The 18,741-nt window shown below is 42.6% G+C and overlaps 1 protein-coding gene across 2 annotated transcripts in view; it reads left to right on the top strand.

The window, feature by feature from the left end:
- Positions 1 to 12,796, top strand: part of tasora (transcription activation suppressor a) — a 28,927-nt gene extending 16,131 nt beyond the window's left edge. The window contains exons 11-22 of one of the 2 annotated variants that reach the window (XM_040003154.1): positions 41 to 144; positions 799 to 871; positions 1,606 to 1,680; positions 1,984 to 2,180; positions 2,264 to 2,542; positions 5,513 to 5,696; positions 6,018 to 6,146; positions 6,305 to 6,459; positions 8,880 to 9,060; positions 9,421 to 9,909; positions 10,941 to 12,338; positions 12,705 to 12,796. In XM_040003154.1, coding sequence (XP_039859088.1) covers positions 41 to 144; positions 799 to 871; positions 1,606 to 1,680; positions 1,984 to 2,180; positions 2,264 to 2,542; positions 5,513 to 5,696; positions 6,018 to 6,146; positions 6,305 to 6,459; positions 8,880 to 9,060; positions 9,421 to 9,909; positions 10,941 to 12,100 — 3,026 coding nt within the window. In that variant the 3' untranslated portion in view covers positions 12,101 to 12,338; positions 12,705 to 12,796. Of the gene's footprint in view, positions 1 to 40; positions 145 to 798; positions 872 to 1,605; positions 1,681 to 1,983; positions 2,181 to 2,263; positions 2,543 to 5,512; positions 5,697 to 6,017; positions 6,147 to 6,304; positions 6,460 to 8,879; positions 9,061 to 9,420; positions 9,910 to 10,937; positions 12,339 to 12,704 lie in introns of both variants that reach the window. The other variant, XM_040003146.1, reaches the window with a different exon arrangement.
- The last annotated feature ends 5,945 nt before the right edge of the window (positions 12,797 to 18,741 follow it).

The raw sequence follows: 18,741 nt of genomic DNA, 5'->3' as shown, positions 1-18,741 counted from the left end.
GGAAGTGGATGGGACTTATTTTATATTTTCTTTTTGGTAGTTGTGAAGAATGGCTATTACTGCAGTCTTCTGGAAGTGATGGACAGAAATCGGTCTAAAACCAGCGTGACGAGACTGCTGCATGAGCTGGAGATAAAGCGAGTGGTGGGTTCTGCTTGCTTTAATATCACAGAGGACTAGCAGATTCTCATGTACAGTGCATGGAAGCTATATATGGAAACTATATATCTGCCAGAGTCTTTATTTACCTACAGAGAAAAGCAGGTTGCCTTTATTTGAAACTGCCTCACATCAAAGGCAGCTATTTCACTTTGATATTGCAGATGAATAGATTGTGAAGTTCTGAGCCATGATCAACTGAAACTCTGTCCTGATACAGTGATTTTTACCCTATTTTTGAACTTTTACTCTGTGTAAAATGTATGTTAGACAGCAGTTGAATATTCTTGAGTTATCTTGTTATGCTGGTAGGGCAATGGTTTGTAATTAAGTGTCCCAGTAACTCATTTTTGACTTTCATTGTGATAAAACTACAAAAAGATTATAAGCAATGCAAAATGATAAGTGGATTTGTGCAAACATTATTTTATCTTAAGAAGTTGTTTGTTGTTGTGTTTTTTAGTTGTTTGGAGAATTATTTTCATGCTTTGCATCACTATTGGAGTCTCAGAGATACTAAAAATTGTAAATATGTCCCACAGACAGCAGCAGTTTGAACTAAGTGTAGCAAGGAAGACAAAAATAAAATGTGAAGAATGACAGGAAGTGTTGAGTACAAGTTGTCTGCTCTCTTTACAGGTTATAGTGACTCCGCTTATAGATAAAGGCTTTCTGTTCCTGTTGTCCAGTGTTCAGATGGCCACGCCCACAGGTAAGGCATGGGACTGTGAGTTATACTGGTAAATTGTATGCAGGATAATATTTGGATAAAAATCAAGAGTAAAAATAAATAAATACGCATTTCTCACTATTCAGCGTTATCTTCTCATTCAAATCCAGGCAGTATCTAGCGCTAGAGAAGTCAGATCACTTCTCTGTCAGTCCCGTATTGACCCATTTCATGTTTGCTTCTGTAAATTGTTTTCTTTGCTAATTTCAAACTTGGGCAGATATCAGTTTTTATGTAAGACCGTTCCAGTCTTCATGTTTAGAGTTATTGCCAGCATGGGGTTTGAAGCACAAGCAGAAACATGCTCATTAATGTGTTTGATCCATCCCTCAGGCTGAGCATTCAACTTACTGTAACATCCTCTGGCGGAGAGTGTGAATGAAATGTGTCTTGAGGCCATCTCACCTCTTCTAAATTGATAGTAAAATACTGGATAATAACTTTGAAGGGGAGGGTGACCAAATATAAATCCTCTTTATTGGTGCTTTCAGCCCATTTCAGTGCCTTAAAGGCAGATTTGGCACAATCCAACCCATAGTAATTTTATTCTTGTTTGAAGTAGTTAACCTTAATTTTATCACTGCTGTGAGTTTTCTCTGCAAAGAAAATATTGGTAGATGTCAGTGAAATGTTCATGTACTATGTTTTTGCTGGTTGTATAATTAATTATGAATTCACTATAATGAAAGTAATAGAGTGAGCTAATGTGTTTTCAGAGAGAGGAGAGAACTGGAAGAGGTGTCTTCAGGCATTGTTTGTTTTCCCAGAGACCAGAGATGTGTCCAAAACTGGTGAGTATCGCCGTAAATGAGGGGCATTCATTTATTGTAGTTGCCTTTTGGTACAAAGTAAAGTTTTATATTGAAAAGAAAATAACAGGAGCATTAATGGTGTCCCTGAAAACCAATTTTTGATGAGCTAAATTAAATTGAGTCATCATACAAGCATTTTTAGTGTAACCACAGTTCACAGGACACTGAGCCTAAGTGTTAATACTGATCATTGACTCTGCTGACAGGGTTAAACAGCTGAATCAACATTATTTTCAACCTAATGATGTTTTCCTTGTTTCTTTTTCTTTTTTTCCCTTGTAGCACCGCACTCTGGCTTCTCTTCCCATGATGCCTCTGAGTCTCAGACATCTGGTGCTGCAGTAATGTCACGGCTAAGTCAGTTTATCCCAGCAATGCATCACGCCCTGCTCAAAGTTCGTGCCAACCCCCCTCCTGAGCTGTCTGCTGGTGTGGAGCGCCAGGCACGGGAATACCTCATTGGCCTGAAAGACGGCAAGGTACGACCCAAATCTCTTGAAGCTGGCTCCTTCAAATATCCACTTCCCCTGGGGACTGTAACGTTTCTGTGTTTGCTCCCAAGGTTCGACAGTACCCAATGGGTGAGTACGATTCCCAGATGGATGACAAGGAAAAGTCGGTTGCTGCTCCCATACACCATCGGGTGAACTTGGAGGGCTACCTGCGCTCCTACCTGTACAGCCCCGCCTTCTACCTTCTATCAGCAGCTCGGGCCAGGCTGTTATTAGAGGCGCACTGTGGAATTGAGCAGCCGCAGCAGGAAGCAAGAGCCAGGAAAAGAGACGCAACAGAGAAGGAAGCGACAGGAAATACTAGGCACGGGCAGACCAACACACAAAAGGTGAACAGTCACACAAAAAAACATAACACAGCTTAGTAAGTCCACTTGTACTGGTCATGTCCATAAGTATTTGGACAGTGATACAGCTCTGTGCACCAATATTATTTATCTGAAAATCAAAGACTCAAGATGTTATTTTAATGGTATTGAAATTATTATATTGTAATTCAAGATGTTATTGAATTACGGACTTTCAGCCTTAATTCAAGGGGTTTAATAGAAATATTATTCAATTTGCTTAAAAGTAAGTCAGTTGTTTTTTGGGTTAAATGGCTACATTTGGTAGCAGTTTATGGGTGCTCTCAATATCAGGCCAGAAAGCTCTGGGGAGAACTCTGGGTTAGATCAGTGTTGGAGACCTTCAGCAAGAACAACTTAAATGATCACAGTCTTTTATTTTAATGAAATCCTGTTTCAGCCTCTTCATTTTCCGTCTTCATTCTCTCTCTGCTTCCCTTTGTGGTGGATGCCCGGTAACAAGTTGATGGAAAATTATGGCAAATATTTTTTTTTAAATATATTTTTTTATATACTCATTGGTTTATTTCTCCTTGTTTCGTTCAGTTTCTTGAAGCAAACAAATAGGCATGTTGATTACATTGCGAATATTTACAAATATTACACTTTTCAAAATTCTACATGAAATCTTTAACTTTCGGTTCGGTTCGATACTTTGGTGTCACGGTTCGATATTTTTTCGATACAAAAAAAATGTTCATGCCTTTTTAATTTGTCATTTATTAAAATTATAAATATATATTTTAACTCAAAAGTACAGTTTTTAAATTTAACCCTAACCCTTGTGCATGTTTTTTATTTTGACAGCGAATGCGCACCTGTGGACCACTTATGTGCAGCCCTGGTTATTTAGCTCGTCATATTGCAGCCACAGAAATTCTTTTGTCCATGAAACCATAAAGCTGCACTTTCTTTTTGCCTTATAGTCTGATTTGTCATAACTTCTCCGTTTTGTGGTAAGCTTTTCTTTGGCTGTCACTTCTTCACCCTGACCTGTCTTATTTGGCTCAGCAGAACTGAAATGCTTTTACACGCTCACTCACATAAGCTCAGCGATTCTCTGCGCGATCAACCTCTCAAATGTTTAAGCTTGCTGCGGGAGATTTCACTTGTCATGTTTGCATAGTAAGCTAACGATTAATAAGACGATGTCAGAGGAATTGGTGCACAAATTATCATCACTCACAGATCAGTGCTGTCGCTCTCTATACACAGTTCGCACGATTGCAAAGTGAAAGCAAAAAAAACAAGCGCAAATTCAAACGCGACTTCAATATGTCACATATTGACAGTGGCTCACCGATGCCAATGACATAATTACCCCAGCTACATTTCTGAAAGAATGCAAAAGCATTGACATATATTTTTCCTACAATAGCCCGACGGGCAGGGAAGAGATAGATTTTGGTAGCCCGACTGAAAAAATCGCTAGCCCCGGGACGTCGGGCTAGCGATATTGCAAGCCCTGTATCTGATTGAGGAATCACTCATCTTTGGAAAAGAGAGTTTATTACAGAGAAATGGCTCTTTCCAAAATAAAAGCTATACTATCCGCTTCTTCTGGGCTATATTCTCAGCAGCATAAGGAGAATCATGTGCTAACAGCTGTCTAAATGACTCGGCTAAAGTTAGTAGCATGCTTGTTGTTTTTGTCTTTGCACTAGGATGATGTCGGCGTAAATGTGCAGTCATATTCGTTGTGTTCCCACTAGTGCTTTCAGGTTAATCTCGTTGAAATGACCTTAACGCCACAACACGGCAAATCTCCGTTAACGAGCTACCGCCGATCGCTCCGTGCATGGGGCTACACGGCAAACACGTTAACGAGCTAACTGCGCTAACACACTAGTTCACACCAATGTAATTGAGCATTGCATGGCACATCCAACATACTGTTTTACTTTAGTCCATGACTCGCTTACCTTCACGGTCATACGTCACATGAAAACCAAAATAATTCCAAACGCCAGATCTGAATGAGGGTGGGGGAGGTGCCCTGCGCTCTTCCTTCTGACTATGCTGTCTGTGTTGAGCGCTCAGTGGATCTGCGCTGGACAGTGCAGCCTAGGCGGAGTAGTCGAACGCAGATTCACTGAGCGCTCAACACAGACAGCATCGTCAGAAGGAAAATTGATAAAATAAATTACATTACCCCTTGAAATCCTGGAGTAACCCTTGAAGCTCTTTTCTGAGCTGAGTGGTTTCTGTTATATTTCAGCCTGCTTATGGAACCAACTGACTGTGTTTGCATCAGAAGTTAGTGAGGGTGGTCTCTGCCTATGCTGCTACCCCTGGAAAAACCCAGAAACTATTCTAATGGTAGTCAAACCAAATCTTTATTGATCTATACTAAGAATACAGGCGAGGCATTGTTGTTAGAATGTATATTCCTAATATGCTCTGGCTATGAGTAGAGGCTCTAATTCACCTGCTGTTCAAATATCATATCAGGTAGCTTCAGATAGCAGCAGGCTCAGAGGGATAGGGAAGAATCAGAAATATGAATGAGGATTATTTAGATTTGTGAGTCATGTAAAGCTACTCCAGTAGAGTCCGGAAATAAAAATGCGGAGATTGAAATGTGCAAAATAATCCTGCGAAGCAAAATAGATTTCCTTGAGTCATTCACCTAAACTTAGACAAACAGAGCATACTTTTCACTTACTAGTGGTGAAACTGAGGGCTGAAAGACCTACAAACAAGCAGCAACTTATAGTAGTAAAGACCTGACAGGAAATCTCAAGGGAGGAAACTCAACTTGGTGGATTCAGATTTAAGGCAGTTAAGTTGAAAGTCTGGTCAACACATTATGATGTCACATTTTCAGTTTCACAGTTGCATCTGAAATGAGAGCGAGAGACCCACAGTGGGTGGTTTACTGAGGTAAAGTGACAGAAATTGTTTTTGTCCTATGGGGTTGATGAACTCATACCAGTGATGCTTGTTGCTCAGATGCAGCAGCTGATCGACCTTGTTTTGACCTGCAAGAGGAATGCAGAAAATGAGGTGAAGAGGGAGGAAGGAGGGGGGCTCCAGGCTCCAGGGAGGAAGAGGAAGATGGAGCAGCAGGCGGCAGAGAGGGCTCTTAAATACCTGAAAGCATCCCAGGAACCCATAAGGCACAGCAAGATCCCAGGTGAGGAGATGGGAAAAGCATGTCTGCGTTTTTTGATATGACCTGATCCCAGGCTTCATGAAAATCAGCTTTCAGGTCCTCAAATGTAACCTCTAAAGTCATGAATGAACTTAGGTTTGACAGCAAATCCTCATGAGTGAGTCATATTTGTATATTCATGCAACATCAGGGGAAGCTCTTTTTCTTTCGATGATTCTTTTTTGTCAAATTTCCCTCTAAATTTTCTTAAGAACACCAAAGATTGTTTGCTTTTTTCATTTTGTTAACGAGCTCACAATCATTGACTGATGACATGTTTTCTCTTTGGATTTGCCTTCTAAGTTGAAGGAAACCAAGTGTCCTTGTCTCCTGTCTCCTTCACGTCTGTGATTGGCTCATTGGGTTTGAAGGATACTGATTTGAGAGAAGACGGATCTGAACTTTCCGCCAAACTTCTGAGCCTGCTAACAAGTGAGCGGATACTCGGACAACATGCTGAAACTTTCCATTCTTCCTGCTCTTCTTTTGGCTCCTTTGTTTAACCAGAATCTTTTAACTCTGTTTCCTTCTGTTATGGAGCAGCTTGCTGCTTACACCTTATTTCAGTTGATTTTTCTGCTCCTTTCCAGGCCTCGACCAGGCTGCCAGAGGAACGGCTAATCAGAGCCTTTATGAGGCACAAGAAGATGGGCTGAGGGGGTCATATCCGTTTGATAAGCTGGCTACAAAACTAGGCCTGCCCACCAACTGTGACATTGATCTGAGAAAGCAGGATGAGCTGGAGGTATTTGATGTTTATGGTGTCTGTTCACAAAATTACTGTCTAGATCAGCGATGTCAAACATGCAGTCAGGCAGCCAGAACCTGTCTGCTGAAGGGTTCAATTCAACCTACTGGACTACTTTGCAAAGTGCAATTCTCATTAAAGTGCACTTGTTAGTGTGTGGGTACCAGTGTTACACACATTTTTTTACCTTCTGTTTCCTGGTAAATTTTTAGAGATGCATTGCAAGGTTTTTCTTTTACTTGTTTTGTTGTTTTTTTTTAGTTTACAGTGAATAAAGCGAATACTGGACTGCAGAACAAAAAGCCTATTAAAACCTGAAGCATATCACAGCTGTGATACTGTTGTGGTTTCCTGTCAAGAGCTTTTAAGGGTCGTTTATAACATGATCTCAGTGGTTTTTAGAGTGTTCTTAGCATCTTAAGACCAACAAGAGATAAGGAAGATGATACCAGTGCAATCACATAGGTTGTTATTAGGGGTGCAACGATATTCGTATCGATATTGAACCGTTTGATACAGTGCTTTCGGTTCGGTACGCATATGTATCGAACAATACAAAATTTTTAATTTATTTTATCAACTTTCCTTCTGACGATGCTGTCTTTGTTGAGCGCTCAGTGAATCTGCACTCGACAGTGCAGCCTAGGCGGAGCAGTCGAGTGCAGATTCACTGAGCAGGGCAAGCTAGCGAGACAGAAGTTAAGCTCTCCTTGCAACATGGAAAATTGAACCTCCCCCATTCTCATTCAGATCTGGCGTTTGGAATTATTTTGGTTTTCATGTGACTATGACCCTGAAGGTAAGCGAGTCATGGACTAAAGTAAAACAGTATGTTGGATGTGCCATGCAATGCTCAATTACATGGGTGGGAACTAGTGTGTTAGCGCAGTTAGCTCGTTAAGGTGTTGGCCGTCTAGCCCCATGCACGGCATCGGCGGTAGCTTGTTAATGGAGATTTGCCGTGTTGTGGCGTTAAGGTCATTTCAACGAGATTAACCTGAAAGCACTAGTGGGAACACAACGAATATGACTGCACATTTATGCCGACATCATCCTAGTGCAAAGACAAGTGGAAGCAGACAAAAACAAGCAAGCATGCTACTAACTTTAGCCGAGTCATTTAGACAGCTGTTAGCACATGATTCTCCTTATGGGGACCTGATATGTTTAATATGCTGCTGAGAATATAGCCCAGAAGAAGCGGATAGTATAGCTTTTATTTTGGAAAGAGCCATTTCTCTGTAATAAACTCTCTTTTCCAAAGATGAGTGATTCCTCAATCAGATACAGGGCTTGCAATATCGCTAGCCCGACGTCCCGGGGCTAGCGATTTTTTCAGTCGGGCTACCAAAATCTATCTCTGCCCTGCCCGTTGGGCTATTGTAAGAAGGAAAAATATATGTCAATGCTTTTGCATTCTTTCAGAAATGTAGCTGGGTAATTATGTCATTGGCATCGGTGAGCCACTGTCAATATGTGACATATTGAAATCGCGTTTGAATTTGCGCTTGTTTTTTTGCTTTCACTTTGCAATCATGCGAACTGTGTATAGAGAGCGACAGCACTGATCTGTGAGTGATGATAATTTGTGCACCAATTCCTCTGACATCGTCTTATTAATCGTTAGCTTACTACGCAAACATGACAAGTGAAATCTCCCGCAGCAAGCTTAAACATGTGAGAGGTTAATCGCGCAGAGAATCGCTGAGCTTGTGTGTGTGTGTGTGTGTGTGTGTGTGTGTGTGTAAAAGCAGCAGGATATATATTTTAGTTCTGCTGAGCCAAATAAGACAGGTCAGGGTGAAGAAGTGACAGCCAAAGAAAAGCTTACCACAAAACGGAGAAGTTATGACAAATCAGACTATAAGGCAAAAAAAAAAGTGCAGCTTTATGGTTTCATGGACAAAATAATTTCTGTGGCTGCAATATGACGAGCTAAATAACCAGGGCTGCACATAAGTGGTCCGCAGGTGCGCATTCGCTGTCAAAATAAAAAACACGCACAAGGGTTAGGGTTAAATTTAAAAACTGTACTTTTGAGTTAAAATATATATTTATAATTTTAATAAATGACAAATTAAAAAGGCATGAACATTTTTTTGTATCGAAAAAATATCGAACCGTGACACCAAAGTATCGAACCGAACCGTGAACTTTTGTGTATCGTTGCACCCCTAGTTGTTATGTATTATTTCAATGTATTAGTCATCTTCTTGCCTGCTTTCTACCAATGTTGTATTATTGTCTTATAAATATATAAGTACTTGCATATTTACCTGCTACAAAGCTGCTTCTATTTGTATTACTTCTAAATAAAGCTCCCACTCTGGATAAGCTTCTTCCGGAAAGTGTCATAAAACAAAACCATTTGAAATCGAGCAGGTGAGATTACAAAGTGTGTTTTCCTGTGTTTGTAGGAGCAGACGGCAGGTAGCGTCAGTAGTTTGGAGGGATTCAGTCCCAGCTCGCACAGCGGGGAGATGAATCACCACGGAGCAGCAGCTCGAGGAGGAAGAAGAGAGCTGGGGAAAAAAATGGAGTTTGATGAAGATGACGATGAGGAATATGAGATCCCGTGGGTCCTCATCCCCATAACAGGTGTGTCCGTCTGCTCAGTCAGACATCTGTACTCTAAAACAGACCGTGTGCATTTTACAATAATTAAAAAAAAACAAAAACAATCAGCAGTCATACCGCACATTTAAATACTGTAGATTTTAATATGAAGAGTAAATTAAAGTCAGAATAAAACTCAAAAAACTAAAAAATGTGTGAACAATAAAAAGATAAGGGGCCACGTTGTTTACTAACATCCATCATAGGAATAAAGGTTTTTGTGCTAAAACAGTGTCCAGGTACAGTTAGGATGAATACAGCAGCCTGTAGTTTAGATCGCAGATCACAGAGTTGGAGAACTAATCAGACTGAAAACTAAATGTTGGTGTTTTCCGTCTGCAGGTCTGAGTTCAGAGAGGTACGCCCTGGGAGACAGGAACATCCCTCACGATCCTCGTTTCCTGCACCTCACCATGGCTACAAGCATCACCACAACAACCAACCCTCCCAGGCAGAGCCCCACCTTGTCTCCTGAGCCCAGATCTCCTCCCTCCCCCTCCCTGTGTCCATCTCCTGAGGCCAGCCTGCCTCCATCCCCCTCCCAGTGCCCCTCACCTGACCCCAGTCCTCCTCCTTCACCCTCGCAATGTCCTTCTCCAGATCCCAGTCCCCCACCTTCCCCGTCTCAGTGCCCATCTCCAGAGCCCAGCCCTCCCCAATCTCCCACACAGTGCCCATCTCCTCAGCCCAGTTCCCCACCTTCTCCTTCCCTGGAGGCCAGCCCTCCGCCCCACACATCCTCCCAGCCTAATGAGCTCAGCCTACTTAATAAGAACCACAAAAGTGCTAACGAGGAGTTGTTAACCTCCATGGCCTCTAGGGAGTTTGCAGGTAACATCACGCAACCTGAGAGCATCTTGCTTAATGTATCAGTGAATTCTGGACTTTAATGCCACCTGCAGTTTTGATCGCCAACTGCAAATTTAAAAATTAATACAAGTTTATTTTTCCATTTTATGTTGCACCTTTAAACTCTGGGTTATCGGTTGTGTAAATCATTGTGACTGATTTATTTATTTATTTAACAGCTTTAATATATTTGAGGAAACTATGAAAAATTTACTATTTTTGCAGTATGAAATACGATTTTATTTTTACCCGTGTTTCTGAGCACTTTTGACATTTAAAATTCCAGATCTGAACAGGAACCTGAGCATTTCACATGTGTTAAAGGCTTCAGATACCTAGTGCAAACTCTAAAGACAAAGTCCCTCTCACCCTCTGCGATCCATACTGTTCATTTAAAATATGACTATTATAGGCTACTGATGCGCCTGCTCTCAAAAGGTATTAAGACAGAAAAAAGGATATTGTATATAGAATAGTGTGTAATTACATCCTCCATTAAACTGATGCATTCTTAACTCTAAACTTATATTTAATATATCAGAAATGCATAGGAGCGGGCGCCAGTTTGTGGAAGCTGCCATGTTCCCCTGCCCCTGAACTTACGGCTAACTGCGTTTTACATATGTGGCTAAGTGTGCAGGAGATGAGCCTTGTTAGTAGAGACCTATTCCCTGAGTATTTCCATGTATTTATTTATTTTCATTTATTAATTCAAATATTGATATTTAGTGTTCCTGTATTGATTTTAATGACTTGTAACTCAGAAAAATTTCATAGTATGAAGATCACAGTTTGTAAGTGTAAGGTGAGACTTTTTTTTTTTTTTTTAACTTTATTATATTTTACGTCAGCAGTCGACTGATGTATAGTGCCAGTGCAATCACACGATGCTCATTGGTTCTACTCCTGTAATCCTTCTCTCTTGTAATATATGCTTGTTTTTAAATGGGCTGACCTTCGTGTACAGTTAATAGAATTTGTCTCCAGTCTAACACTGTCTTCTCCTGCAGCAGCATCCAGTGACATAGGGGAGAAACCTCAGGGTAAAGAAAAGAAGACTGAAGAGCCATGTGTTTCTGCAGCCATCCGTCCATCTATTCCTCCATCTCCAGAAAGAAGGATCTCGTCACCATCCACTGAGCGAGTGAAGGAAGCAACAGAGAGAGGAATGGTTAAAGTGAAAGAAGAAGCGGTAGAAGCTTTGGTGAAGGAAAAAGAAAGTCAGGCAGGTGAAAAGGTGCAGAAACGAGAGATAAAAGCGACTGATGATCATGAACAAGATTTGGAGAAGGTGATCCAAGAGATGGATTGTAAAAAGGAAAACGTGAAGGAGCTGGTAGGTGGTTCTCCCTCCTCAGCCTCTGCTTGCATAGATATTAACAGCATTGTGGACAGACATCTTGGTGACTTCTCCTCTGAGATTCAGCTGCTCCTGCAGGAGGAGAGCACCCACTATAACTTACCTCAGTACCCTCACTCGACTTTAATCACAGCAACACCTACACCTCAACACACAATGTCCTACGCCTCCGTGTCTCAGTTTTCACAGTATGTGTCCTTCTACAACCCCTGCCCTTCTGTGCAGGACTACGTGGACTCACTAAAGGACGGCATTAACAGCATGATAACAGAGTTTGATGATGGCTGGCGAGAGCGCAAGCCTGAACTCAGTGGGACTAATGCTGACTCCACTTTAGCGAATACAGTCAGTGCTTTTGTGGCCAGCGTTCGAGCAGCTAATACTACAGGCAGAGATGACGAGGGGTCTGCTTCCTGTGATGAGTGGACAGCTGCTGACTCTGGCACCACAGTCAGTCAAAGCCTAGCGCTCTCCAGAGGAAATGAAGCGTGGCTGCCAGACAGCACAACCTACAGGAATCCCACAAGTTCTCATGTTTCTTTATCAATTCCTACCCCCTCATCTGGTTTGATCTATGAGCCTGCAAACACTTCTGTCCTCTGCCCTCCACCTAGCACATCACCACATTCCCAGTGGACACCGCAGCAGAATGAAACTGTAGAAATCAGCAGGACAATCACTCAAGATGTCAGCCAAACACAGGAAAACAGCACCACGAGGACTGTGCTATGTACTGCTGCTGCTGACAGTGGGGGTGTTCTTCCAGCTAAAAACATTGTTGTGACTCTGCCAGGGGCTAGGCGGTACTTCTGACCCTTTGGGAGAAGCTTCCGATCCCTCTAAACCGGCATCCAGCCCGAGCTCTGTACCTGTCGCCAAGCCCAGTGTGGGGACCGCACCCCCTGCCACAGACCTGAGCTCCCTGATCAGCCAGTTGCAGCCAGATGTGTTCAACAGCCTGGTGGAGATCATCAAAGAAGTCAAGAAAAACTCCCTGCAGTTCTACATCCACTGCACTGAACCAGGAGACAAGGTCACCAAAGATATAAAGGTAGCCTCATGGGCAGCTCAGTTCACACTACACGAAGAGCCAAAGGAAAGTCTCCAGAATGTATTTTTTTATTTTTTTTTAACTGTTTTTAAATTTGGATTTCCTTTACTTATTTATAAATAAACAGCTTGACTACTTTGACAAGATGATCTCAAGAAAATCGCAAATAGAGACTGTTTAACATGTCAAATATGAAAGAGGTAGTGCCAGTTATTAATGCTAAAGGAGCTAAACACAAAGCTGTTGCTGCTGCTGCGTACGATGAGTTGAGGAATTTTTTTGTTGGTATAAATGTGTATAATCTCTGGTTAAAGTGAAGAGTTATTTTATTTGTGTTTATATCTTGTGTGTGATGTTATGTTGTAGGAACTCCTGCTGAAGCAGGGTAACGTGGAGCAGAATCCGATCACCTTTCTGAGCCAAGAAGACCCTGACAACAGGCTCCTGGTCATCATTAAGAACAAGGACATAGCTGGACATGTACACAAGGTAGTTAACAGCTGTAAAGTCTTGACGGACTCTGCTTTAATCCACACGTTTTGTCTGATGATGACTGCGCCGGTTGTGGTTAAGTGGAGCTTACTGTAGTGTACTGTAGACATCAGCTGTTTTCACTCAAGCTCTCCAGGCCTCGTTTTTTTTTAAGACACCAGGCACTGCTGCATGTGAGTGAACCTGCAGCTTCTTAGTACAGTGCAAATAAAGGGTCTAGTAGTCCTGTGCAGTAAGAAGTCTCATGTGTCCTACCGCCCACGCAGAATATTTCCAGCAGTGTCAACATGTTTGAAGCGCAAGTGGTTTGGGCTGTGAGTTTACCTTTAAGGGAATGTGATTATATTTTATGTACTCATTTTGTCATCTTTGTTCTTTCTAAATGTACTTTAAGAAGTTTGTAGTGCAGTAAGGGTAACATGACACGACACAAACATTAAAAAATGGTATTGATTTGTAAATAATTGGTCATGAGTAACTTAAGCTTATTATATAATATTATACTACTGTATATTTCAAATGACCTCAGCAGCTCTTTCTCTTTCTCTAAAGATGTAATGCATTCTGGGGTCAGCTTAAAAGAAAGGCATATGTGAAATGTAAACCTGAGGTCAGAGTTCAAATGTGATCTTTGGATGCAAACTATAATCCCAGAGTTTTAAAAATAAGTTTGACGTTATTTGACCTTGAAGAGGTCAGAGGTCAAACGTAATGTTGTTGCTCACTAGCTGTATAAATGTTTCTGTGAGATTTGTCCATTTGTGTAGCTCTTCATTATTAACCTTTATTTAACCAGGAGTTAACAGACCTGTACAAGCACCCCTTTGATCACACAGAACCAGAATCAGTTTTTATTGAGCAGGTATGTGTACACATAGAAGGTAGTAGGGCTCCGATTATTTCTTTGCTGTTTGCACAATACTGACAACGTGACATCAACATGACACAATAACGACATGTATACCAGATTTATGGTGCAAAAGTGCCGAGTCCAAACCTGTTGGAATAAATTTTGGAATACATGTGTATGTGTATATATATATGTATATGTACTTTTATACTGCAAAGTAGAAGGAGTAAAACCAATGCAGAGGCTCGTGTGATCACGCTGGCATTATGCATCAATCAAGTGCTGACTTGATGGCCTGGACAGGAAAGACCAGGAAAGAATATATATGTGCAGTATGCTGCAGAGGTTCCTGCAGTACTTGGCTGTCAGCGGCTGCACTTTTTATGTGCCACTGCTGTGAGGAATTGAGTTTTTCATGCTTGGCTGATGTTTTGCTGTAGATATTGAGTCATGAGAAGCCCACACTGAAAACACACATACAGCAGCTTTGTTTATGTGTTTGTGTTGCTGTCAGATCCCAGGGCTGGTGTCTCTGAAGCGACACTCCGCTGTGGTGTTTGTGGGAATCGATACGCTGGATGACATCAGGAACAACAGCTACAATGAGCTCTTTGTAGCCGGAGGCTGCATCGTATCAGACGAGCTGGTCCTCAGTCCAGACTGCATCACTCACGGTAGGTCAGAGAATCAGAAAGCAGCCATGTAAATGTATGTATGTAAATGTAGTGGAAAAAATCACATCTACACATGGAGAAAATTTTGTTTTTCACAAAGATAAAAACAGATTTTATCTTTTCTGTCAATCAAAACAAATGCATTACTTATATAACTGGAGTGTTAATTAATGAAATGCTTTTCTACAGAACGACTGGCGGCACTGCTGATGTTCCTGGAACAGCACAGTTCTCTAGAGAGTGTTTGGAGGTGGAAGATTCACTGCAAAACGCACAAAAAATTAAAAGAACAAGCCAGGTAGTAGATCTGCTTCTCACTGTGTAATGAACAGCCTTTAGCCATTTTAGAAACTATAGGTGTCACATTTCAAAACAAGTTTCTTTTAAATTAGTTTAGGCTTTACAGATTAACTGCTATATAATTCTAGCAGGATATATAAACTTTTACTTTAAAAACTTTAAAGGAATTAAAAGAATACATGTGAAACTAACCTTAACTGTAAACAGGTCATTGGTGACCTTGTGGATAAAATGTCACACTATTCAGTATTCCAAGCTGGAATACATTCTGACTGGAGAGGTGTGGTTGAATGGTAACAAAGAGAGGGATGGTAGTCAGAACTGAGGGGATTGTCCCATCAAAAGGAAGCATTGCAGGTGCATCTACAAAGAGTCATTTGAATTGTAAGAACAAGATCTGGGCTATGTATATATACCTATATACCTACGCCCTGCCCGTGATCGGGTACCCTGCTGGGATAATAAGCTAGCCTGAAAGAGATACTTCCAGCTACAGACAGACAAAATGGTGGTAGCTAGCCAACCGGACATAGTAGTGTTGGACAAGGAATGAAGATGGTCAAAGTGATAAACATAGCGATTCCGAATGACAGCAACATCAGGAAGCAGGAACACAAGGAGCTGAAGAAATACCAAGGGCTCAGAGAAGAGCTCAAGAAGATGTGGAGGGTGAAGGTAGCAGTGGTCCCTGTGGTAATCGGAGCACTCAGTGAAGTGACCCCCCCCAAGCTATGCGAGTGGCTCCAGCAGATCCCAGGATTTGAATTGAATTTGAATTGAGAGCCTTTATTGTGATTATACATAGTATAACGAGATTAAAACAGCTTTATAAAAGTGCACATGTGCTTTAACACATTATAAGAACTATACAATAATTTAACTATACACTTAATTTAAATATATAAATATAAATACACAGTACAGTACTGGTACAGTATAGTACAGAGACAGACAGGCAGAGAATTGATGAGTTGAGTATGGTGATAGCTTTGGGGAAGAAGCTATCCCTGAGTCTGTTTGTTCTGGCCCGTATGGATCTGAAGCGCCTGCCAGAGGGCAGTAGGTTGAAAAGATGGTAGCCGGGGTGGGTAGTGTCCTTCAAGATGTTTCTGGCCCTGCTGAGACAACGGGAGTGTTAGATGGCAGACAAGGAGGGCAGGGGACAGCCGATGATTTTTTTGTGCTGTGTCTACCACCCTCTGCAGTCCCTTCTTGTCTTCCTCCGTGCAGCTGGTGTGCCACACTGTCACTGCATAGGTCAGCAGGCTGTCGATGGTGGATCTGTAGAAGGTCACCAGCAGCAGGGCGTTTAGTTGCTTCTTCCTGAGCACCCTTAGGAAGTGTAGCTACTGCTGGGTCTTCTTGATTAGGGGCGTGGTGTTAGCTGACCAGGAGAGGTCTGCAGAGTTTTGGACGTCAAGGAATTTGAAGGACTCCACTCGCTCTACACGTTCTCCGCTTATGTGCAGGGGGGCAGCTCTGTTCCGCCTGAAGTCCAGAATGAGTTCCTTGGTCTTGGGGATGTTAAGTGCCAGGTTGTTTGATGCACACCATTCTCCCAGTTTCAGGACCTCATCTCTGTAAGCCGCCTCATTTCCCCCTCAGCCCCACCACCGTTGTGTCATCAGCAAGTTTAACATGATATTCTCTGGATGGGCGGAACTGCAGTCAGATGTGTAGAGGGAGTAAAGTAGTGGGCTTAGTACACAGCCCTTTGGAGAGCCGGTGCTGAGAGTGCGAGGGGAAGAGAGGTGATGATCCAGTTTCACCCGCTGGGGTCTGTTGACCAAGAACAATAACATCCGAGGTCTCTGTCTAGAAGAGTGCAGCCCTAGGAACAGCTAAGATGCTGCGTAGGTCCCTCAAACTCCCAGGCCTCTGGTAGTGCACCTGAGCTTGAAGGATAAAGACTGCTGGCAAGGGGGAGAGGGGAGGGTATTTTATTTTTTTTAAATTCTGTACTGCACTTCTGCCTCCCTTCAATTAAAGAGTAAGATGTTTGAAGAAGCATCTACATCCTCCTGCTGGCTGAACGTGGATGATTTGTGTATGTTTGATCATCAGATTCAGGAGAGAAGCAGCCAGCCTGCTGGATTTACTGTCAGCATATCAGAAGCGGCAGATCGTGGAGTTCCTCCCTTATCATCACTGCGACATGATGAACCGTCAGTCGCCTGACCTGGACTGTCTAATCGAACTGCAGGGACGATACACGCAGTACCGACACACGATCTTCCTCACAGGTACGTATATGTGAGCAGGCGTGACTCTCAGGGCACCTGATTAATACTGGTGACTGGTTACCTGATTGCAAACTAAACCCAACTGAACTGCATAAGCTTTTACTTTTTGCCTTTCCTATTTCACTTGACTTAAAACCATAGAAGCGGTGTGCCTGAAGTGCATTTATAGGATGATAAATTCCACCAATAAACATTTGATCATTTGATTGGTCGGGTGGTTAATCAAATTTTCATGTTCATGATTTTGGCTTCAATTAGTTATGAATGACAAATCTTCATGTTCTGTGCACAGTATGACTGCATGTACAGCGGCTCAGCCGACTGTTAAGCTAATATGTCATGTGATTAACATGAGAAAATAATCTCATCATTCTTTTTTTTAAATTTTTTTTTATTTAGAGCATCATAATGAGAAGTTCACGGCCTACTCCAGCGGGGGCATCATTGTTGCCAATATCGATGAAATTCTGCACAACTTCTCCCAAATAGTTGGTTGTCATGACATCAAGGCAAAGCAGCCAATCATAGATGACATGTTGTCTCCCAAAGGTGCCAAAGGTTTGAAATGTCTGCTCTACCATCTCTCCTTCTTTTCTGTTTCTCCTACTTTACTCCTATACTGACACTCCTTCTCTCCTTCCGTCTCCTTCTCTTCAGAGTCATGTTTTAAAGTCATGTTTTAGAGATAACATGCATTCATTTAAATTTAAATGCAGCCCTGTCATCCATTCTGATGGGAGTACTCCTCTCTCCTCAGGTGTCGGGGGTCAGCTGAGTCATAGTGACTGTGTCTCGGGTCCTGAATGCTCCCTGTCCATCTTTCCAGAGCACAACCACTCGCTCTCCTCTATCACCCAACCACAGCAACTTCCACAGCCCAGCTCCGGCTTCCCAACCTCTGTCCCTCACCCCTCTGACCAGCTCGTCCCTGACGCCTCCTGTAAGGACGGGGTCCCTCGCCATTCGGACGCTGACTGTGAGGTTCTTCGACAGGCCATCTTACAGCTGCGGGCAGAGCGTCAGGCGCAGCTGCAACAGCTTCAACAGCAGCAGCAGCAGTTGGAGTCCCAGGCAGAGTTGAGCATCAACCCTGTGAAAGGCTTCCTACACAGTCCCTCCTCTCCTTTGGGTCAGGGAGGTCCTCCTGACTCAGTACAGCTTACTCCAGGGAGGAAAGCCGTGGCAGCCACACTGGACTCAATTCACTTGGTACTGCAGCCAGAGCTGAGCAGCAGGAGAGAGGACAAGGTGGAGCCTGGTACAGAGGGATGGAGGAGAGGAGGAAGTGCAGGGAGAGAGGCTGAAGATCAGAGAGGCAGCACTCCAGTGCGAGTGGTGGGCTCACAGGCAGGAAACCAGGCTACTGGCAATAATGGCACGCCAGCCTTTCCGAGCAATCAGAACGCAGCTGTAGTCACAGCACTGAGCAATCAGACACACGGCGAAGCAGATCAACATGGAGAGCCTGCGTTTTCCAAAGCAGACGAAAGTAGTGCACCGCCCTGCACCACCTGTCCAGCAGAGGGCGAGGACAGAACAAGGTAACATAACACGCTGGTTTGAGTCCTGCTCTTTTTTTACAGGTCAGTTTGTAATATGACTGCAATATTAACACTGTTCGAGTATTCATATAAAATACAAACAGAATTTTTCGACTTACCTTTAGAGCCGCAAGTGGCCCTTAGTGCAACTGCACTTTCTGGCACTTCTGTGTACACTTCATTTTGTGGCCCAGAGGTTTCCATGTGATGCTGACATGCATCCATAAAAGCTGTGCTGATTTCAGTTTTCAACCTCTGACAGTCCGGTTCCTGCTCAGTCTCTTCTTCTGCTTCTCTTTCTGT

Source organism: Simochromis diagramma, unplaced genomic scaffold (genome assembly GCF_900408965.1).
Source record: "Simochromis diagramma unplaced genomic scaffold, fSimDia1.1 OVJJ01000320.1, whole genome shotgun sequence".
NCBI lineage: Eukaryota > Metazoa > Chordata > Actinopteri > Cichliformes > Cichlidae > Simochromis > Simochromis diagramma.
Note: the sequence above shows the minus strand (reverse complement) of the source record. Positions and strands in the feature narration are given on the sequence as shown.